At 35.0% G+C, this 22,786-nt stretch overlaps 1 protein-coding gene and 1 long non-coding RNA gene across 9 annotated transcripts; one reads left to right on the top strand and one right to left on the bottom strand.

The window, feature by feature from the left end:
• Positions 1 to 323: 323 nt before the first annotated feature.
• On the bottom strand, positions 324 to 20,856 carry LOC105973936 (DNA-directed RNA polymerase III subunit 1). Of its 8 annotated transcripts, none has more exons than XM_088815427.1 (29): positions 20,678 to 20,856; positions 20,441 to 20,499; positions 19,577 to 19,650; positions 19,092 to 19,221; positions 18,084 to 18,233; positions 17,221 to 17,398; positions 16,141 to 16,325; positions 15,020 to 15,129; positions 14,139 to 14,238; positions 12,532 to 12,750; positions 12,311 to 12,459; positions 12,088 to 12,229; positions 11,867 to 12,007; positions 10,916 to 11,104; positions 9,467 to 9,662; positions 9,233 to 9,326; positions 8,404 to 8,638; positions 6,497 to 6,688; positions 5,227 to 5,325; positions 4,790 to 4,993; positions 4,372 to 4,689; positions 3,592 to 3,739; positions 3,332 to 3,483; positions 2,856 to 3,011; positions 2,652 to 2,765; positions 2,420 to 2,511; positions 1,279 to 1,483; positions 826 to 1,028; positions 324 to 614 (listed from the first exon to the last, which is right to left on the bottom strand). In XM_088815427.1, the coding sequence occupies exons 3-29, from the start codon at positions 19,642 to 19,644 to the stop codon at positions 566 to 568; spliced, it is 4,218 nt and encodes a 1,405-aa protein (XP_088671553.1). In that variant the 5' UTR covers positions 19,645 to 19,650; positions 20,441 to 20,499; positions 20,678 to 20,856; the 3' UTR covers positions 324 to 565. The 8 variants fall into 8 exon arrangements, with proteins under 8 accessions (XP_088671553.1, XP_088671552.1, XP_088671557.1 ...); XM_088815426.1 differs by having other exon boundaries at positions 20,437 to 20,499; positions 20,678 to 20,841; XM_088815431.1 differs by lacking the exon at positions 20,678 to 20,856 and adding an exon at positions 20,562 to 20,618 and having other exon boundaries at positions 20,437 to 20,522.
• Positions 20,857 to 21,895: 1,039 nt separating this feature from the next.
• LOC148771568 (uncharacterized) lies at positions 21,896 to 22,574 on the top strand. Its single transcript, XR_016030480.1, has 2 exons — positions 21,896 to 21,966; positions 22,356 to 22,574. It is a non-coding gene; the product is annotated as an uncharacterized LOC148771568 (long non-coding RNA).
• Positions 22,575 to 22,786: the final 212 nt, after the last annotated feature.

Below are 22,786 nucleotides of genomic sequence, written 5' to 3'. Positions count from 1 at the left end.
ATCATAAAAGTTATTACTAAAATACTAGAGTTTACCATAATAGTAGTTTTTATTTTATGATTTTATGAAAGTGTTCTGAAAATTTATGAAGGTTTCCAAAAGAAAATGTTAAGTTTACGAGATTTCTAAAATTTCCGAATTTCCAAATTTTTCATAACATTTGGAATCGGAATGAATTTCTAGATTCTCGAAATGTAAAATGACAACTTGGCAAATACCTAAATCTTTTTTTTTTCTAATCCAAAACAAATACCTAAATCATACGTAGATAAGACGTCTTTCACTTCAAATTGTGAATGTAGACGTATGTATGTTTCGTATTCTGGACTAGGAACTCGGTTTCGTATTGCCGAAAGAAAGAAGAAAAACACATGTTTCGTATTCTAGACTAGGAATTCGGTTTCGTATTGCCGAAAAAAAAAAGAAGAAAAAACATCGCCAGCAAATTACTGGACATATCTGTTAAAGCATTAATTTATAACTTTGCCAATTTTCATACATATGATAGAGTGAACCATCTCACGTGCTCAGAACCAAATTCTCCATGTAGCAACAAAGTTCACTCTCACGATATAATCGGATCTGGACCGTAAGTCAACTCTATCGGCTTCACACTGCAAAAGTTCATTACAACGGATGAGAAATTATATATATGTAATATTGCTCATTAAGTTTAAAAAGAATCAAAACTAGATATAGAAAACGAGAATAATTTTAAATTATACCATACGGATAATAAAATTATATATATATGTGTGTGTGTGTGTGTGTGTGTGTGTGTGTGTGTGTGTGCGCGTGCGTAGTTCCTCGAGTTATGTAACGCACCTTTGCCTAACTTTAAGCATCCCTGTGCCGATTTGGACCGGTATGCCCATAATAATGCATTCACTAACTCCTTCAATCTTATCGACCTTCCCATGTGCAGAAGCATTGAAAAGATGATCTGATGTTCTCTCAAATGAAGCAAGCATTAGTACACTGTCCTTCATTTTCTGCACACCGTACCTCGTTATTCCCAACACTTCACCCTGAAATATACATGTCACAACAGTATAAATGAGCAAAAACATTTGAGTTCGAAATTTCCATCAACTGAGAAAACGGAAAAGATTTTATGTATATCAAATAAGTATTATCTTGACGTTCTACTTTCACACTTTTACCCATATTTCTTGTGTGATTTTAAAATAATTTCAGAAACAAAGTTAGAATTATGTGTGTGTGTGTGTGTGTACACACGAATAAGCAAAACTGGAAGTAGAAGAATATGAAATAGACCTTAAATGTCATAAGATCTGCGAGAAGCATCATGTGACGTATGTCAATGGTCATGCCGTGGCTTGACATGGTGTACTGTATCTCATCAATAATTTTCTTTCTTGCAGCTTCGATTCCAAGTGTATGCTGTACTTCAATGATGTGATTACTCGTCGTCTTTCGACCCTCAACTCCTTCAATGCCCATGACAGATAAAAGACCAGTCCTGCATTTCAAATATTATGCACAATTAACTCGATGAAATATCAAACTAACATTTAATGCAACTATTACTATAATGACAATCTCTTCTAGGAAATTATACCCAATCGCCCCAAAAACAATGTAACCCATTTAGAACAAGATGCTTATTTGTTTGAAACAAACCAGAAGGTCAAATAGAGGCAGGGGAAGGCAATAAATAGGCAAAACGGAGTGTCTTCTTCCTAATATATATTATAATCATCAAACTAATAACACGAGAAAAGGCAACGATAGGTAAACTACTCTTTTGCTGGTAACACAAGGAAACATAATTCATCAACTGAAGGTCAAACAGAACATCCATAATAATATCGATTATTGCCCAATAACAAAAAAATGGACAAGGATTAAAGATGTCTGCAATGTACTTTACGATCCCGTTCGTCCCTTTCCAAAATGAAGCGAAGTCCTGTTACAAAGGTAACAATTTTGGAGATCTTATTTCTTTCACTCCGAATGATGCTTTCCTATATACTGATCTTACATTAGAGGATTAATAGTGGATATGTTTTTTCTTACCATGACAAGGCTAACAAATTCAATTTATCTGAAGTAGTGTAAGCCTTTTCTATTGCTTTTTCAATATCATAATCAATTCAGTACAAGTGTAGCCATACGCTGCACCATTTCATCTCACAAAATAGATGGGGAACAGTGTCCGTCATGTTGTGCATCAGTGCATGTGTCACACTGTTCGTGTTACGAAAATAACGTATGCCAATAGGAGGACAAAACTAATATCAATACAGTATGTGGAACTAGTGGGTGAAAACATGAAATGCTCGCTAGACTCAAAATATCCGTGATTATTTTGGTAAAAAAGAGAAAACAGGTAAACCTCTACAGACTCTTAACAAAAAGCAAATTAAGAGTCACAAGGCATTTTATTGAAACTTACCCCTCTACCAGTAACTTCATTTTTTTGTTTGCACTTGGATCTTTTTCCTTTGCTTCATTTAATATTATAGCACGTTCAACAGTGTCGATCCCCTGCCATCCAGAGAAGATGCCCATGGAAAAATGAAGAAAAAGGAGAGAGATTTAAGTCTTAAACAACTAATGGAAGCACCAGACCAAAATCAAATGAAAAGGCATCAATATCACAAGTTTAACTTCCACATCAGTTTCACCTTCACAACAACTTTGGAGATCTTATTCTTAAGACCGTGGAGTTCAAATTGAAGTTTTTTTTTATCGGCGTGCATGACGATTTCCAGCTTTCTGTGATCCAAGACCTTGACTTGCTGCAGCAGAAGAGGCAGTAGTATCAACAATTAACGGACACACACACATGCACACAAACACGTAAAGAGAAGATGATAGGGATATCGAACCTGCTCCTTCAGTTTCATTCTTTTAGTTTTTAGAATTGATTCCTTCACAGTATAAGCGTCAACAGACAGATGTGCACCTTGAATTTTTGTCATGTCAAGTGTTATAACTATGGATGCGGATCTCGATGCTTGGGAAGTCTTTATACTCTTAGCTACCTACACAACAAAGAGATGGCCAACTAAAAAGATCAGCTCAATCCTATTATATTGACTTCAAAATTCCAGAGGCCAAAATAAACTTATCAAAAAATTAGAGGAAGAAAATGATTAATAAATCCCACTTAATAAGCATTTGAAAGGTGATGGAGCAGACTGATTTTAGATACCATAACAACAAACTATTTTATCCCTGAAAAGAAAGCTCTAAAATATGCCTCTACAAACTGTTTAATCTAGCAGAAAATTGTATAAAATCAGATTAAAAACCAGCATTAGCACTCAATGCACGATTTTCAATTGAAAAATATGGGGCTTACCTGCTCGAGAAGTGTTTTTTCAATACGCCCCTTCACTATCTTAGCAATTATCTCGTTGTTGTCGGATTGCAGTGCGGTAGTAATAATTGGTGTATTGATTTTTTTAGCAGCATTGATTATTTCCTTTATACGCGGAACACCAAGGGTAACATCTATTCAAGATTAAGTTAAACATATCGGAAGCTACTAAGTATTACGTAATATACAAAAGGTCAGAAAACCATGATAAAATCAGGGAATAATCATATAAAAAAGGATACTCATGCTTGCAACTCCAGCAAAATGGAAGGTTTTTAGTGTCATCTGTGTCCCAGGCTCTCCTATACTGTGGGCTCCAATTGCACCTATTGCGGTCCCACCTTCAATTTTCTTTAAACTGTAACGAGAGATGCAGGTTTCTAGGAAGACCTAAAACAATAATACAATAAGTTCTGCTGTAAGTTTCAGATATCATATTTACAGCTTTTTCTAGGCAAACTCTGTACATGTAACAAATCAGAACATATTAATCAAGGATTGTGCAGATGGCATAAATGTAGAATTTAAACGAAATGAATAAACATTCAGTGTTGTTTCATCAGCTGTTTCTCATTCTCCTCTCCTTCTTTCTCTCACAGATGCACATAAACTCAGAAGTGAGAGAAGTGGTTAACTGAAGTATCTAACCAAGCAATATTAGCTGCATTATGATTGTTAGACTAGTCTAACTGGCTCTTCTACAGAAACATAAGCAGTAAAACTGTAAAAGTTCAACTAAAACATACGCATAGTTCAGTTGATAACTATTATTATATCAAGTGGCAAGCTATGTTAGCCTACAGCCATGTCTTGCCCAAAACAAAGGGTCCTCTTTACAGTAATGTTCTTTTACTGTAAACAGTTCTTTAAAGCTTTAATGCACATCCAAGAAATGGGAGAATCTAATTAGGCTACTAAATTGCCCCTTTGTTCTGGTAAAAATCTCAATGCAATTAGTTATACTCAAACCAAATGTGAGAACTCTCTTGCAGGAAGAGTAAAAACATGGAAACGAAAATTACCATTAGCTGCTGCCTAGTAACCCCACATATATTTGAAGCAATTTTTTCCAAATAACCTTTATCTTCATCGGAATGTTCCTTTCCATTCAACTTCAGCATGAGATCTGAGTTTGGGTATTTCTTCTGAATAAATTTTCTTAATGAGTTATCAAAAGTTTCCATGCCACCCTCTTTATTTGATGAAGCAGAAAATGCCTGTGAGCTCTCCCCTTCAGGAGTCCCAGTCGATTCTGAGAGTCGATCCCCAATTATCTCGTCCATTGTTTTGTCGATTTCTTCAATACTTAGACTCTTTTGCTCTACTGCAGGGCAGGTGGCCTTTCAAGATAACAATGAAAAATTACTTTATCAACTGCTGCTGCAATAATACAGTGAATTATATGTCTTTAAAAGAGGAGGCAAAGAAAGATACTAATACCTTTGCTTTCATAAACAATCTTTCAAAGTTCAACGGAAGTCCACTTTTTTCTTCCATCTGTCCAGGATCCATAGCATCACCCCCATACACAAATTGAACAATGCAAACACTAGCATTTCTCACTGTGCCGTCATAATGAACTGAGAGGTCCTCTAAAGCTTTCATAAGTCTACGAGCCATATACCCTGTGTCAGCAGTTTTAACCTGCAATGAAATTGTCAGCGGTTTTTTTCTTGTCACGGATCATATCATCAATTAAGGCTTCTTATTCCTATTTTGTTTACAAAACATGATTAATTAAAGTACAAAATCCGTTAACAAGCGTATGTGCAGTGCCGCAGTTAACTCAAGGACCCTAGTAGTGGGACAATAGTGGGAGACGGTAATTTGGTAATCTGTTCAAAACCAAATCTAGAAAAACAGAAAATTATACATACCGCTGTATCCACAAGGCCTTCTCTTCCTCCCATGGTGTGGAAAAAAAATTCAGTAGCAGATAAGCCAGTGTAAAAAGAATTCTGAACGAAGCCTTTAGCCTGAATTGAAAATGCAAACATGATATTAACATGTTAGTGTATATACTTTCCAAGTTGATCATAAATGAACATACAAAGGATAAGCAGAAACCTAAAAATGCCAGATTGGAACCAACGAAAACGGCTAATTTAATTATTGGTGGTATCTACTTCTTACAGAGTTCTTCCAACAGACGAAGATAAGAGGAAAGCAGCAAAAAATTGGACAAGCAAGTACGAAGATGTCTATCATATCTGATATTAAGTCAAATTATTCATGAAAGGGTATAGCACCATAGCCTACGTTGAGTCCTAAAAAGGTTTATGTCATATAAATATGTCTATTTGCCAGATTGTACTGAACTAAATCCTAGGGCCTGCAGTTTTCAGTTTGAATATCAAAAGACACATTTGTTTCCCATAACGATAGTTCAAATTAATAATAAATAGGACAAGTTGAGTTTAACAAAGAACGTGTCAAATTTTAATGCAATGCTAGAAATTGGATGAGCTCAACATTTGAAACATCCTATTTGCCCAATAATCTAACTGATTTAAGAGTGAACACCAAATAAAATAGTAATTGAACTCAACCTACTTCATAGACCATCATAGTACCACTATCAAAATACTTGATAATTATTCTTAAGACCAAACTCAAGCAGTCTATCTCTATCTGCAATAATGTAAAATCTCAATTAGATGTCAGTGAAAAAATTCATATTTTCGCGGATGCAAATAATTTAAGAGATTCCAATTTCATTTAAGGGGCTTCATGCATAGATTTCATCTTCACCTAGGAGATTGAAAATCATGAGAATATTTAGTGTTTTGAGAAATAGGTATAGAGGCCTCGAGTGGAAAAAGGACTGCATGTATTTTGAGTCAATAGTTTTTTAAGGGTTTCTTCCCATAGGATTCTACAAATGCAAGCATTTGAGTATCAAAATACCATTTACTGGGTGTCATTGGTTCGATGCAGGCATGTATGTTGCTTGAAACTTCACTTAAATGTATCTTCCCTTCATTATATCAGAAAATGTGTAGGGTCTATGCAATCTAACCCACAAGTCTCTAATATAGTGACATTTTTGAACAAGTGATAGCTGTTTAACCAGAGAGCAACAATCTACTCAATCAAAAAGCACATATAAAGTTTACCAAAAAATAAGAAAATAAGGCAGTAACATACGTCTGGGTCCTTCGCTTCTCTTTCAAAATGAGGCAGAGTTCGATCAACGAATCCATTTGGTGCTCTACGACCTCCGACAGATTGTTGACCGACGCATGCAACCATCTGTGCGATATTAATGGGAGATCCTTTGGAACCACACTGTGACATGATTAGGGGGCTATTCCTCCAATGTAAATTATTCATGCAAACCTACCAAAACAATTTAAGATGATGAATACGTTAGATTTTAAAATTATCCAACGAGAATGTTAGATTTTAAAATTAACACGCCGGTTAAACAATTAAACAAGTACAAGATTTTCTACAGGAATTATAACATTGAAGGTTTAAACACAGATCAGTTCAATCTTGTACAAAACAAATGTGCATGATAAAGTTCAAGGTGGGGAGCAGATGAAGAGAAAAATAAACTGTCATTTGAGCCAGCTACAAATATAGAGAAATCACAAAAAAGAAAAACACCGCCCTGAGGTAATAAATATTACCCAAATTCCATGAGCTAAATTACGGGTATAAGTTTGTACCAGAACAGTAAGAGAAAAAATAGCTGAACCAAGAATTTATCCAGATATTGGGCTCATAGACCATGCTATCCTGGGTATGGCTTGGTTTCCAATGTTCAGGAATAAAAGTCCCATAAGAAGTAAATAGATCAGACGTAATAGACGGATAAACCAAGTAAAATATTAACAGGGTTGACATAAAATATTCATGACAAAAAACACATCCAGATCATTTCCTGATACCCAAAATGTACAGAACATAAGATGTACAAAGGCGATATGGTCCAGGTCCAACCAATTGGGAAATTTGGGAGTCAGAGCAACCTTGAGGAACATAAACCAAGACACCAGCAACCTTGAGGAATAGAATTTAAGAGACCACAAAAAATATAGTAGCCAATAAAACTTCGTTGACATTAATCTTGATTATACATGTATATTTGTCAAAAAATCTGAACTACTCCATTTTCTATTCTCAGCTTGATAGTCGTTTAAAGAAAAAAAATTAGTGTTAAAGAAAAAAGAAAGATAATCGTTTAACTCAGCTTGATCGTTCCCTCAACCTAGAAGGGGGTTTATATACAAATTAAGGGATACAGAAAGGGTGCATTTGGATTGAAGGATTTGAAACGACTCCAAATAAGATGAATTTGAATCCACCACAATTTCTCCAAAAACAGAACATCGGAGCTTTGGGTTTGAAATTTCTTGTTAAACTACTCAGTCCCAACAAACTCGATGGATTTGTTATTATGGATTTGAAATCCCTCCCCCAAATCCTCCCATCGGAAATGCACCCGAAAGGAAAACATATACAACTCTCATCGAAAATATATGACTAGGAAAATATATGCAATTAATATGACTGATTTTCAGCCATAAGCTGTCTATCGAAACCTACTATTATCCCTAAACTTAATCCTATAATTAAGTAATTCATAACAATTTCCAAATTCACAAAGAAGAATTCCAAAATCTCTTTAATACTAGATTAATAGTCACAAAAGACAACCAGATATATCCTCTTACCCAAGTTAGGATGCTTCTTTATTACGTTGCTCGCAAAATCTTACATCCTAACAGTCCAAAACAAAGATGCACACCATGATCAAGTTTAAGGATCATGGTTTCTAGATGTTGCAACCGAAAAAGGGACTGGAAAAGCAAAATTTAATAAGGGGGGTCAAATCGGCAAAGAGTTGGGAGTTTTATATAATCGGCAGAAATTCCGTTAGCAACTAATCCAGGCAAAATCTGCAATGTCATATACTGGTTTCTGGACTTACAAGAGCAAGATGAGCCACCAGAATCATCGACATATAATAGTACAAAAAGAATTTAGAAATCATGTAGTGTCACCAAATTAATAGTCATACTATAAGAAAAGAGACGGCCTCTTACATTTGCAGTTCTTTCTCGAATGTTATTTAGGGTTCCAGTTATATTAGCTTCAAGAGTCTCAGCGTTATTGCAGCCTGGTAGCAGGTCTAGACTTCCAGATTTATAACTGCCTATATAGTCAATACACTGGCCATAACCCTTATCGATTGTCACCTTCTTCTCCTTGTTTAGTACAATTCCAGGTTGAACATCATTGATTCCAATTGAGAATCCATGATTTCCAATCCAGCGAGCACTGTAATGTAAGAAAAATAAAAATAAAAAAAAATCAAAACCGAACTGCAGCAAACTTCAGAATCTTTATTTTCTTCGAAAATACAAAATATCAAGAACACATCTCATCGATGCATAAACACACACACACACACACATATATGCATTTATCCTACCCACATCATTTAATGACATGAAAACACAAACATAAGTTCATCGTGCAGTTGAAAGGCCCACTTCTAATTATAGAATCAGTTACCTTCTTCAATATTAAATCCAACTCAGCATCAACTACATAAATATTTTGTTTCAACATTCAGCTATTAGGAAAATTAACACTTCTTATATCTTACTTTTATTGTACAGAGGAACAAAAATGAGGATCCCAAAAGGAACAGGATTAGGTATTATAATTTATTCATCAGCTTCTAGCTGAGAACGTTTGAGACAGAATGAGTATCTTCTTCACGTTAAACCCATTTTACAGGACAAGTGTAAGAACCCCTATAGATTTCATAAAATCATATGATATTTAATCGAGTTTTACTAGTTAACTGGCACCAGCAAAGAGAATAAAATAGTCCATGCACTTGAACTAGAGTTGCACTGGTCTCACCTTAACTTAGCCAAGCGATTCATGCAAGTAGCAGCCGCATGTGCACTGTAGTCCCTGAGAAGAACGGAGTAAAGACCATCCTTACTCCCATTTCCTGTTTTCACATTGAATGAATAAGCAGATGATCTTCCAGCAGAATACAGAATAAATCACTCAGTAACCATATCTGGAATCGCAAAAGTCTAATAAAACTGCCATTCGGACAAATAGCAAAAGCATAGAAATTAGAGTAACCTAATGTAGCCTTCCCAAGTTGCCCGCTAATTAGCTCACTATTGCGGATATAAACAAACCCATCCTTCGGGCACATCGTCTCTCCAGATTTCCCATAGTTCTTTTCTGCCACTGTAAGATTTACATATACTCTCATTTTTGCATGGGGGCGCAATAGTATACTAAACAACTGTTTACCAGTCCAAAGCTCCACTGGCTGCAATGAAAAGATAATAGATATTAGATTAGGTCACAGATACCAAAATCAACATTAGAATGGGATATATCACAATCCCCACAGTAGGATACAAGGCTAATCACAAAAGGTTCTGACATCGAGAAGAATGTGGTTCATTAACATCAACCACTTGTGACATTGGTGTATGCTCAGAAACACTACAATTATCAAAAAGAACACTAGCCTATCGTGCTTCAAATACATGCAATACAGAGGTTATGGCCATCAAAACTCTTCTGATGATAGAAGAGCTTCTAGTTATAACCAGAATGCCCTTACTTGCTTTGGAGTATTTTTAAAATAAGAAAATTATTTTACAGCTCTCAAGCATTTATTACGCTACTTTTCTAAATGTTACCAGGGTTGCATAGGACCATTACTATGTATAGACGTGCTGTGCTGTACACCATCCTATTCTTCTTTTCTCAGAAAAGTACGACTTATCAAACAAGGATGGAAACGGTGTTAACTTATCACCCCTGATTTTGAATGATCTTTTGTTGCTCCTGCCCTCAATGAGCCACATGGCTGGGGCATCATAACCAACCCCCTCCTCCATCATTGCAGAACCACAGTCCACAACAGATCACTAGTTATTGGTGTGGAGGTGGCTCCAGCATATGGAAAAAGATGTCACAAAATGCAACATAGCACTTCATCTAGGGTAAGAATTACATCAATCGGCAACAAATGGATGGTTCTTGTTCAACCCATCATGTACGGCCAGACTTCAGAAGAAAGTGATACCATAGGGTTAGTAAAACCAGTTTGGTTCATGCCTTGATTTGGGACTAAAACCCCTAAATCTCGTGAAAAAACAGGTACACATTCTAGCATAAAGATGAGGTACTAACGAAAACATATATGCTTTGACATCAAGATGAACCAATACATGATGAAATATATGTGTATAGAAAGACAGATACACATAAGGATGTGAATAAATAAAATATTGGGCTCGTGCATGACCTATAAATTGTGTATGACGACAGTGAAGCACACAAGCCTACTCATATCACAGAGTGCATTACCGATTCAGTAGAAGTGTATGACACTGTGTACACAAGCCCCGATAACAGAGAGGACAGAGAAGAAGATAACAAATAGAGGTGCAGAAAGTTATACACAAAAGACAGCAAGAAGGAACTAAAGCACACCCATATATGGATGGGTACAAGAGCAAAGATCAAAAACTTTTGTAGCACTAGAATGTGCATGCTGCCTGAACTCACCTTAACTAGTGCTGGTGTTGGCAAATCAATCGGGTCCATCGCATCACCCATGTATGAGCATATAAGAGAAAAAGAAGCACGGTCATAAAAGGTGTCTTTCCTTGTTATAAGGTAGGATGATGTCAAAAAATCCTGGGTTGAAGCCACCAAGATTTCTCCATTCTTTGGGGTGCATAAATTGTTTTGCACCTGTAGTTGTATCACCAACAATGAGAAGTCAAAACCATTGACACATTACTATGTGGTCATTACAGTCTAAACTTTTGTCCACATGCAAATGTACTATTTAACCAATCACAATCTGATGAGGAAAAAATTATATAAAATTCAGCCCTAAATTGAAAGAGAATAAATGGAAGAATTATCTAAATATTGCACCATAATGTAATACTACCACCAAATGATTTTGGACAATTCTACGTAGCATTATGATTGTTATTCTATGTAAATCACTCGAGTTATAACAAAAGAGTAAAGATCAACTGCGTGTGAAATATTCCAGATATCAGACATCATAAGAACTCCTTGCCTTAAATCAAGTTCAGACATTACAACAACTCATTCTTCAACAACGCTTGGATAAGTTGCCTAAATCATGTTTCCACCCTCCTCCCTAAAGAATAGTTTCACGGAGAAACAGGGAACTCATTCTCCTATTTCACTTATATTTGGCCATCTCATGAAGAACTAGTTGAGACACAGTTAACTTACTCTGTATGGGTGCTTAATACATGACAACATGCTTTCATTGCACATAAATGAAACAACAAACAAGTAGATTATGGCAAGAACTATGTGATCCATCCAAGATTGATGAAGTGCGGCAAGGATGACAATAACCAATGATCAAATAATATATCTAAGTCAAAACCACATGAATATACATATTATTAACGGAAAACAGATGAAATAGCTAAAGCCAAAAGATAATAAAATGGAAACATTGTTTACCCCCATCAACATCAGAGCCTCTGTCCGAGCCTCTTCTGTTTGCGGTACATGCATATTCATCTCATCGCCATCAAAATCAGCATTATATGGGTTGCAAACTGACTCGTTAAATCTCAGCGTGCGCCATGGCATAATCCTTGCCTGAAGAAGAGAAAAATGATGAGGCAAATGACAATATCTAATACCAATTTCAACATATATGTTTCAAATGCAGCAAGTACCCGATGAGACATGATTGACATTCGATGCAAACTTGGTTGTCTGTTGAATAAAATAATATCTCCATCTTGAAGATGACGACAAACAATGTAACCGTACTTCAAGTCATCTGCATGGCGATGTCTGACTTTACTCGTTAATGATCTGCAACAACATACCAATTGAAGACAAGTAAGAATTGAGCACAATGCAATTTTATTTTATGTACAAATATCCAACATTTACATCTCTGTGCCATCAGGATGCTTTATAAACTTGGCCCCTGGATATTTAGTCGGGCCATTACGAACACATTGCCGCAATCTCTCTATATTATGATGTGAAACACGCTCAGGATAAGATAAAATTTGAGCCATTAGGATAGGAACAGCAACCTGTCGCGGAAAAAAAAAATGGTCAAAACAAGGTGAATAGCTTGGGTTTTATAGATAAGTAGAAAGCCTGACCTCGTTAATCTTCAGATTTGGATCGGGAGATATAACAGTCCTGCCAGTGAACTCTACACGTTTCCCTGACAAATTACCACGGAACCTTCCATGCTTTCCTTTGAGGCGCTGAACAAAACCACTCAATGGCTTGGTGTTTTCAGAATATTGCAATGGGACACGGACATCACTGTTGATGTATTGTGCAACCTCCACTTGTAGAGAATCCCAGTTATTCGTCTAGCCCACATTTTATGATAAATACACTTTGTAAGAATGAGACATATTCAAAAACGGGTTGACTAATTCATAATAACCGCACAAATATTAGTAAGGTTAGTTCTACAATCATAAATATCCTTTACTCATGTTTCAGTAACATGCAATAAAGCACTACTGCATTTATGGAGTTACTCACAACGCATCAACACCCAATTATCGAGATACCAACAGTAAACCCAATTTTATGACTAAGAAAAGGATGGAAGAATAATAATATTTTTAACAGCTCTGCAGGATGAACTTGGAACAAAGGATTATCTCGGAAAGGACTATCATGGTTCTAAAGTCAGCCCAGTACAGGGATAACAGGGATAATAGGAACCAAAAAAATGTACACAGGAAAAGAGACACAAACTATGCAGGTTTTACACTATGCAGTGCACCCATCGATTTTTTGTTATTAGTAAGATTTCTAAAACTGAGCCCGATCACAAAGCAAAGATAATATTTGAAATTCATTATTCATCTATTCTTTCTAAACCCAGAGGACTCTCTAATCTCCATTAAAATTTATGTTTCCATTTGAATTGAAAACAACCAAGCAGTCAAGAAATCTCCATGTCACACCATATGTATACAGAGAAACGTCGACCACTTTGGATTCAACTGGAGGAATTGTAAACTGTTTCCAGTCCAGGTCACCATTATTCAGAACAAATATACAAAAAATTTGGACCTTGTAAGGTTGTCCTTACTTCCTATCAAAAAAAAAAAAGCTTGTCCTTACTCCTTAGACATCCAAACTTGTCTAGGACTCAAAATATTAATCTTCATAAATGTATCAACAGCCACAAGACAACAGTCTTAAACTATATCAACAAGTACAATATGAAACATAGACCAATAAATGGAGTTCTAGTAAACTTCGATAGGCCAATCAAAAATACAAAAAACTAAAATTTCAAACTTAATTCAAATAATATGCATCGTTAGATTTAGAGTCTAAACTATTATCTGCAAGAGATAATTAATTGGCAATCTAATTGAGTGTGTTTCCAAAAGCAGAATGCTTACATGACCCAAGTAAAGTTGGTATACAGAAGTATAACAAGTTTGATATTATGCGTCACTGCATTTTTGTTGATTCCCCTTTATACACCAATAAAGCCTTGGGTACTCAAAATCTCATTAAACCTATCTAGATTCTAGCCGCATTATTAGATTGCACAATATATTTTCCGCTTATGCCTCATGCTTGAAGTTTAGTTTCCAAAACCAGAGACAAGCAAAACTTAGAAAATAAAGGATAATGCTATAGAAGAACCCATTAATGTTTCAAACAAACAGAAATACGTAACTTCCAAAAGAAATACCACAATGAAAAACCTAGTCAAACAATATCATACCAGGCTCTGGCTCTGAGAGCTTTGATCTGACATTTCTTGTAGAACTGCAGCATTTATCTGAATGATTTGTTTTAGCCTCGATGTAATGTCATTCTCATTGCTGCACCACCAAAAAAGAAAATGAAAAAAATCAAAACAGAACAATATCATGGTAGAACAGAGATATCAAGGCAGTCCAGTGTAGGTTTTCTTGGTCCTGACAAAGCTGACCTATGCAGCTCTTTGCAAACTTCAATAAAGAATCGTTCACACTTGGTTCTGATTCAATGGCATACATGCCTCTACATAACCAAGAGGATGGACTCAGCTACAAAATTTATTTTGTACTCAGCATAATTACTGGTGTTTGAAGTTATTTAACAGGCAACATAGAAGGAAGGCAACTGCTGATATTTAGGAGGTTAGAACCATAGAAGGCATTTCTCGCTAAAATTTCAAAATCAGTTACAAAATTTGTTGGTTCCACTGATTCTTTTCTTGGGTATCACCAGATCTTTACTAAATTCCAGGTCCTTAGGTTACTCGAACATATCCATAATATGTTCCTTCACATATAATTTTTTTCTAAGTTTACGATAGTGAAACACAAAAGGACAAAAAAGTCAAAGCACAGGCAAAAATATAACTGAACTCCTCATGCTGATTACAGGCACTGTATCTATGTGTACCAAAAAGTATACTCACTTCCTGATGGGGAACATACATTAGTATAACCACGACTATCATGTAATTCCACTCACGTTGCATATAACTTTAGCCTCAGGTTATTTCCAATCTTAGAAAGTTTTTTTTAACATTAAGATCTTAACATTTGAACAAAGCATACAAACATTAACGGAAGCAAAATAGCAAGGTAGAGTGTGTAATTCTTCTCGGGATACCTCATTGCTCTTGTACTAAAAACCGAAGGGCGTATAGCTATTGGCGGCACAAGAATATTTGTGACAATAAGTTTCTCTGGTCTATCATGTAGATAGAGCAACTCACAATCCTGTAAACAAAAATGAAAGGCAAAAGGAAACAAGAACACAAAAACTAAGAATCATTGTAAATAAATATATCCAAGATAATACGGTAAATTACAAACAACTCTTCAGATAAGCCAGTTTATGAAGGGAAAAGAAAAAACAAACATTTAGATACTAATACTCTTCAGATAAGCCAGTATGTCATTCAGGGTTGTTGGCCATTTATAAAAACAAACATTATGTCACAAACCTTTTAACGGAGATCGTGTAGTATCTAAATTGCCTCCGGATTAAAAAAACAAATTTGTGAAAATATCTTAACAGTGATTTGTTTGTCATACCTTTGTGTTATTATTAAAGAAAAGAGAGTTTTTTTCGCAACAAAAGAGTTCTTGAAATCCTATTTTCCGAAACAAAACTTAGAAGGTTCAGAGATAAACCCACATGTACATCTCTTGATGTATAGTATTGTATACGATGACCATTTTCATGGAAACAAAGTTTAACAGGCACCTTACAGTTTTTTCTTTTTAGTTTTTATTACTAATTTGAGATATGCTATTAGAGAATGTCATGAAAATGTGATAGAGAAAAAGCAATTGAAGTGACAATAAAAATAAGCAACGAAGTAGTATTAAACTGGCTAAAAGAAAGTCAAATTCTACATCATAAAAAATTATATTAAAATTAACCCCTAATAACTAAAAAATCAATTAGACCTCTGACAGTTACAAGGATAAAATTTGTTTGGATTGATATTCACGGGATCTAAAAGATTGTGCTAGTGTTCATAACCACCATCAAGGGGAAAATTTTAGGCACGTGACAGCTCAGGGTAAATGTAATTACGCAGATAAGTGGGATTTTTTCGTAATTTATCCTCACCAGTTACCACGGAAGTGATTTTAATTCACCCAAGATGACATTCTAAGTAGACCATGAGTTTATAACCGAGGGGTGTAAAAAGGGCCAAATATTCTTGAAAAGCTTTTCTCATACAACCATGAAATCAAGAGATCGAGGGGAAAGAATACCTCATCCAACATATTTTCTAGTAGATGGTAGGCTGTTTTAGGGTCAATTGTAGAAATAACCATGGAATTTCCTTTGAAGTCCTTTGTGTGGGCAAGAGCAGATCGACGTTCATCCAAGCAATTGTCAACAACTTTGGCACGATCATGCTGAATCTTTAAAGGTTCTTTTGCCTTTTTTACCATCCCTAAAACAAAATAAGTGTTCAAAATTCCCCGTCAAGAAAGAACGTGACAAGCAGAAAAGAACCAAGGAAAGCGGTAATGCTGATCTTTTTTAAGGAGCAGAAGTATTTTGAAAGTTATCATAAGCACAAAAGAGGCAACATGTTCCACCTTTCTGAATATTTAGTTTCATAGCCATCCAGTAGTTGCTCACAATTATAGGGGAAAATATGTAGATCATATATGTGATTATATCCTCTAAGAAGAGAAACCAAAAACTATTTCTTCAACAAAATCACTGTTTTCTCCTTTCCTTCAAGAAAAATTCCTATAATATTCATGGAAAATACCACGCAAATTGCAATTATAGCTGAAAGATATATCATGTATTTTCCAAGGTCCAACTCCTGGACGACCCCACAACAAAGACTGATGCTGCCACCTTGGCTTATCACATAGTAAAGATGGTTAAAGCTCAAGGATAGAGAATCTATGCCAACATCCCAATCCGAAAGAATTCCCAAAACACAGGTTTGTAAAAACCCGATGGTAGAAGATACAAGCATGCTATACTGCAAAAGACTCAAAATTTCACATAGGTTATAAATCTAATATCTAACATTAATGAAAAAAAAAGAAATTAAATTCAACAAGTGAATCACCAATATAATAAAGCAAATAGACACGGGAACACGGACACAGAGAAACATGGAAATGTGTACGGGGAAAACATTATAAATGTAGGTGTATATTTACAAATATATATATATATATATATATATATATATATATATATATATATATATATATATATATATTTGTACATACATATACGTGTTTTGTTCATATATAAATTATCTTTATGTATTTTCAGGGAAAAAATAAACAGTAATGCATTTTTTATATGTTTTGACTAACCATTTATATATCCACATCTGGAGCACTTTACAGCCCTCTTACTTCCTGCCAGGCTATTACACTTCTTCACCACTCTTTTCTGTATTTCAATTTTCTTCAGCGTCTCACATTTAGGATTTCTCATCTGCTTTAAAAAAACTTGATGATCTTTATCCGCAAGAAGAACTCTGGAGCAATTCTGTTAAAGAAAACAAATAAGAAAATAAAAAAATGAATCTTCAACAATCAGAATCATCACAGGACAAAGACCAGCTATCATCTCTTCATGTACATATAATATTGATGATGATGAAGAGGATAAGGAGGAATAAGATGAAGAATAAGATGGTAATAGTAATAATCACATAAGGATAGTTATTTGTACCATTATGAGCAACAATAATAGCAGCTTAAAAGGATATACGAGACAATATGAGATGAAGGGAAGAATGGATAAGAACTGTATCTAATTGACTACAGAAAGCACTTACCTCTACACAGATATTGAATTTTCCTTTGGAATTCAGATATTTATTATCATGTCTCAATATGATTAGTCGTACTCATAGGTAATTTTCTTAATATGCAAAGTAACTTTTGCAGAAAGCACTTACCTTTCAAAAAAAACTTTTCTAGACTAGAGTGATTTATTAAATGTCTGAATATGAAGTCGTATATGAATGTCATCTCCTTCCCATTTTGAAAAAAAAAATCTTATAAAAGTCATTTACCATATTCAGTGATTAAATCTCCACAGCATAGGCATCCATAGCTTTAAATAAAAGGCAACCGTCGTGAGTATTATTCCAGATTATTTATGATAAAAAAGTTAAAGAGTGTATTTCCAACTTAAGACTGATAAGAAGAAAAACAAATTTTGGTACCTTGCAGATGCACTTCAAGATATCTATTATGGTAAGGAAAAATCCCACATTGTATACGGGAAGAGCAAGAGGCAAATATCCATAATGGCCCGGGCATTCGGCAAATTTTCCACCGCAAGTTTTACAAAGGATGCTCTTGTTTGCTGGCCCCTGAAAACAATAAATAACATATAACAAACTATAGTACTGGACCATGAACTAAGCAAAACGCCCCAAAAACGATTATATGATCTTAATGTTTAATTTAGACCCCGTTCAGTAACAGATGAATTTCATTATATAGAACTGGTTAAGAATAAACAGAGTTCAGTTAAAATACAATAATACTAAATACATTGCTTTACGCCCATTTTTTTACCGTACACCCTCTGATCGCCCCTTCCCATAGGTGGAGATTCAAGTGCTAAATACATTTATTTCTAAAGATGTTATTTATTGAATTGGAATATATTAAGGAAGTGGCCAGTAAGGTAGAACTCTAGTTGTTGATGTGTTCTATTAAATTTTTGTTATCTTCCTCAACTTACAAAATTGTTACTTGCTCTTGAACGGATACATAACCAAAGGGCTCATTTGACAGAGACACGTATTCTGCCAAACTGTCATCCTGTTTTAGCTAGTCGCATAATCATCCTCCCTAAGCTTATTGTATAATTCACTCTTTTGGACATCAAAGTGGAACTGCAACTTCATGAGGACAAACATTAAAGCTATATTTCCCTTTGTAAAATGATTTCTTAAAATGCTAAAATTTTGAAGAATTCTTATACCTTTCTCAACTGTTTTTAATCTGAATCTGCCGGTCAAAGAATAGCCAAAGTATAATCAAATATATATATAAAAAGTTTTGTTTTGTTTTCAAATTTAGGCCTGACAGAGGGAAATATACGACATGACTCTTGCCGGTTTCATATATTCAGTTTATGGACCAAGGAGCTATCATTCATCAATCCCAATAATAACACAAAAACAATAACTCAATAAGGAAAGGGAAAAGAGAAACATTACCATGCGGAGGTCTAACAGACCGTTGTCTATAGGCTTTCTATTTTCATCATAATACGCAATCTTATTAACTTCAACTTCGCCAGCTTTTAGTACTTCGGCGGCGGAGAATGTAGAAAATTGAATGCTTTCTCTGGAAAATGGCAAGTATATTTGAACAAGCGTATAATTCCAAAATAAAATAAACCTTTTACGATTCTTGGTTCTAAATTGAATCATCACTCATGTAAACACCAAAGTAGCTCATGCTGCTAAAAAGAAATGGCTATAAGTATAACAAAATAATAAAGTGTCCAGCAAGTTGTCCAGTCAATATCAAAGGAATTTGTCGATTCAATCAAGAATTATGCTATATGCAGCTTAGAACCTCTTACTCATAATCAATTGGTTGTCATCTATTACATTTTTTACTAGTGTACATTGATACATCTTATTTACACCTTCAAGTGGTTTTAGTATAATCAATTGCATTAAGCAACTGTACTTACATCCTTCGAGGACCAACATCTTCAACGTACGGTCTCTTGGTGAACTGTATGGTTCCGGACTTCTTCATCCCGTCCTGCAAAACCACCATAAAAACTAATCAGATCAAATTTATAAAACCACACAATCAGAATACACCAGTGTGCGTATTTAGAAACTTAATCTTCGTATTTTCCAGTTTTCACAATATTAATTCACATAAATTCACAATAATCGCCTAAATAACAAAATTCCAAGAGTATATGTATGAAATATTCTCTCCAAATTGTTATCACTCACTTACTAATTGGCTTAAGAAATCAGTTTATAAAAGCCATATAGCCTAAAATTTCATCAAAGGACAATTGATTTCAACAAATTTCTGCAAGTTTCTGCAATTATTTACCGAAAATTCATGAATGACAGCAAATGATCAAAGGAAAGAATCGGTTTTCACGACTTTTAAGCAATCGACAAAATAAAATACAGATACAAAAAGGAAATTGCAACGAGTTCTTAGAAGATGATCACGTGTAGGGGTGGAGTTCGGACGGATCGGATCGGATTTGGGTGTTTCGGAAAAATTCCGTTATTTTTTCGGAAGTCCAAAATGCCTTCCGATTCCAATTCCAAATTTTAAGGAATTCAAGAATCGATTCCGATTCCAATTTTTTTCGGGAATTTTCAGACTTTTGTGAGAAAAAAAAAATAGTCCTTCACTGCCACCGACTGCCACCGACACAGTAGCAGAAGATTGGAAAAAAAAAACTCAAAACAAATATTGTTCAAAGCAACAGACCCAACAATAGCCGAATTGAAAAACAACCCAAACAAATATTCTTCAAAAACAACATAAAAAAACGATTAAAGTCTTAAATCATACGAACGTGGGTGGAGAGCACGGGCGGCGCTGGTAGTGGTCGTCGATCGGAGAATACGGGCGGCGCTGGTGGTGGTCGTCGGAGAACACGGGCGCCGCTGGTGATGGTGGTGGAAAAAAAGAGAGCAGAGTTATTAGGGGGAGGCTGAAGAAAGACGAGGAGAGAGATGGGGGGCAATTAGGGTTTCAAAATAAAACACAGATACAAAAAGGAAATTGCAACGAGTTCTTAGAAGATGATCACGTGTATGTATAGGTTCGTACTGCTCCAATTAACCTGTTCGTCAAGATTTTGAGCGGTTTATCACCGGAGAAACTTTTTTTCCATTAAAAAAATGCTAAAGAAGCATAAAATAGTGAACTGCTTGGGTTTAATGAAATTTTACGTATTGTTAGGGTTTAAGAATGAAAAATGGTGGCCCCTTTTTTAATTTTTATATCAGCCCAGCCCTAAATTCGCGTGGGGTTATCAAAAAATCGGATTTTTATATTTTAATAAGGGAAAATTAGAGAAAACCCCCAATTTAGGAAATATAGTTAAGGAAACACTCACTCCCAAAAATAATTAGAGAAAACACCCATACCTAATATTCCACCGATGTGATATTTTTTATAATTCCAAAACTACCCTTAATTGTCTTTTATACTTTTTCAAAACCCTTAGGTAATGTATCCCCATTTCCCAATAACTCTCTCCATATATCAAGTATATATTCCAAAACCCTTAGTAGATTAGTAATTGACCTCATAGAAAACAATTTTTATTAATATAAATATATTTTTTTTTTTCTGAAAAACAATATTGCACTAGTGTATTTATTAGTGGAAAAAAAGTGAGATTTGTTCACTCATGAAAATAGAAAAAATGAAGTTTGACGCAAGGATTTATAAGCCGAGTGTTAAATATTTTCCGACCAAGAATGAGGTAATGTACTACTTTTTCCCAAGGAAAAGATAAAATATTTGTTCCCAAATAAATGCTACATTTCTCAATCCTTAATCTATATGGATAAAAGAAGAGATTCAACCCATTGGAGAACTCGCCTTAAATCTTCTTGTAGCAGAAGTGGGATAATCTACCGTCAACCAGCTGCAACACCGGAATCGTTCGACCGGAACAGAAGCGGGCGGCCAAACTACCAACTACTTCGAAACCAAAATCGAAAATCACCTGCGAAGCGGAGACAAATAAATTTAAGGGCTAAATACAGTTTGCACCCCTGTACTATCACCACTGTCGCATTTATTCCTGAACTATGAAATGCGACAAAACACCCCCTCAACTTAACAGTCAACTCTCACATATCTAACGGCGTTAGTTTCTGCTGTGTAATTATATTTTTACCCTTTCTTTTATTTGATAGAAGTAGCCATTTATAGACTTTGTAATTTGGGACAAAAATATCAAGCACGTTCAGCAAAACAGAAGGGAGAAACTTTAACCTCTTCCCCTGTTATTCAACTTATCCCCTGCGATTCAACACATCATAGATGTCTTTGAAGCAATTTTAAGAGAACTTGGTGTCAACAAAGGTAAGTTTTGAAATTTTCGCTTAATTTAGGGTTAGGATTTTTTGAGGGTTTTATCGTACGAAAAAATTGGGTTTAGATCTTCAAGGATTGGGTTACAACCCTACTTACACAGAATTATCAATACAAAATTTACGGTTTTGGATTAGTATTTACAATACAAGATCTATTTTGTAATTAAAGTTATGTTTTTTTGGATTTTGGGGTTTACGAGTGAAGGATTTTGGGGTTTTGGAATTTTTTAAAATGCAGTTTTGGGAATCTATTTCAAAAGGGTTTTGAAGAGATGGTTTCTCGAATTTGGGTATTTTTGAGTTTAGGGCTTTTCAAAATTTTGGAAATTTTGGGGATTTTAGCTACTGTAATTCACATTTTTTCATGTTTTTATGCAGGTTAAAATGCTAGATACGTTTTTTACCTTTAGAATTAATCGTGGAGGAAGGTTTGATAGTTATTTTGATTATGTTGGGAGAATGGTTTCAATTGTGCAGAATATTGACCCCGATTTAATGTCGTATTTTGAACTACTAGATATGGTTAAAGAACTTGGATTCTAATTGTCTTCTTGTAGTTGGATGCTCCATGTTCTAATATTTTGAGTTTTTCTTCCATGCCTTGCATCTTCATCATCATTTCAGTGTTGGTTCTGGTCAAATTGAGAGCTACCTCATGGAGTTTCTCATTGTTCAACTTCAGTGTTTCATTGGCAGCCTCTAACATGTTGATTTTTCTTTTTTGTATCAAAAAATCTTTGAAATCCTTGCCCAATCTCGAGACCATTCTCACATATTTCAGGCTCAATCCATTGTAGAAACTTGCATCC

The sequence above is a fragment of the Erythranthe guttata genome, chromosome 3 (assembly GCF_056151865.1).
Source record: "Erythranthe guttata isolate IM_541 chromosome 3, IM_541, whole genome shotgun sequence".
In the NCBI taxonomy this organism is placed as follows: Eukaryota; Viridiplantae; Streptophyta; class Magnoliopsida; order Lamiales; family Phrymaceae; genus Erythranthe; species Erythranthe guttata.
This window is presented reverse-complemented; position numbering and strand designations above follow the sequence as displayed.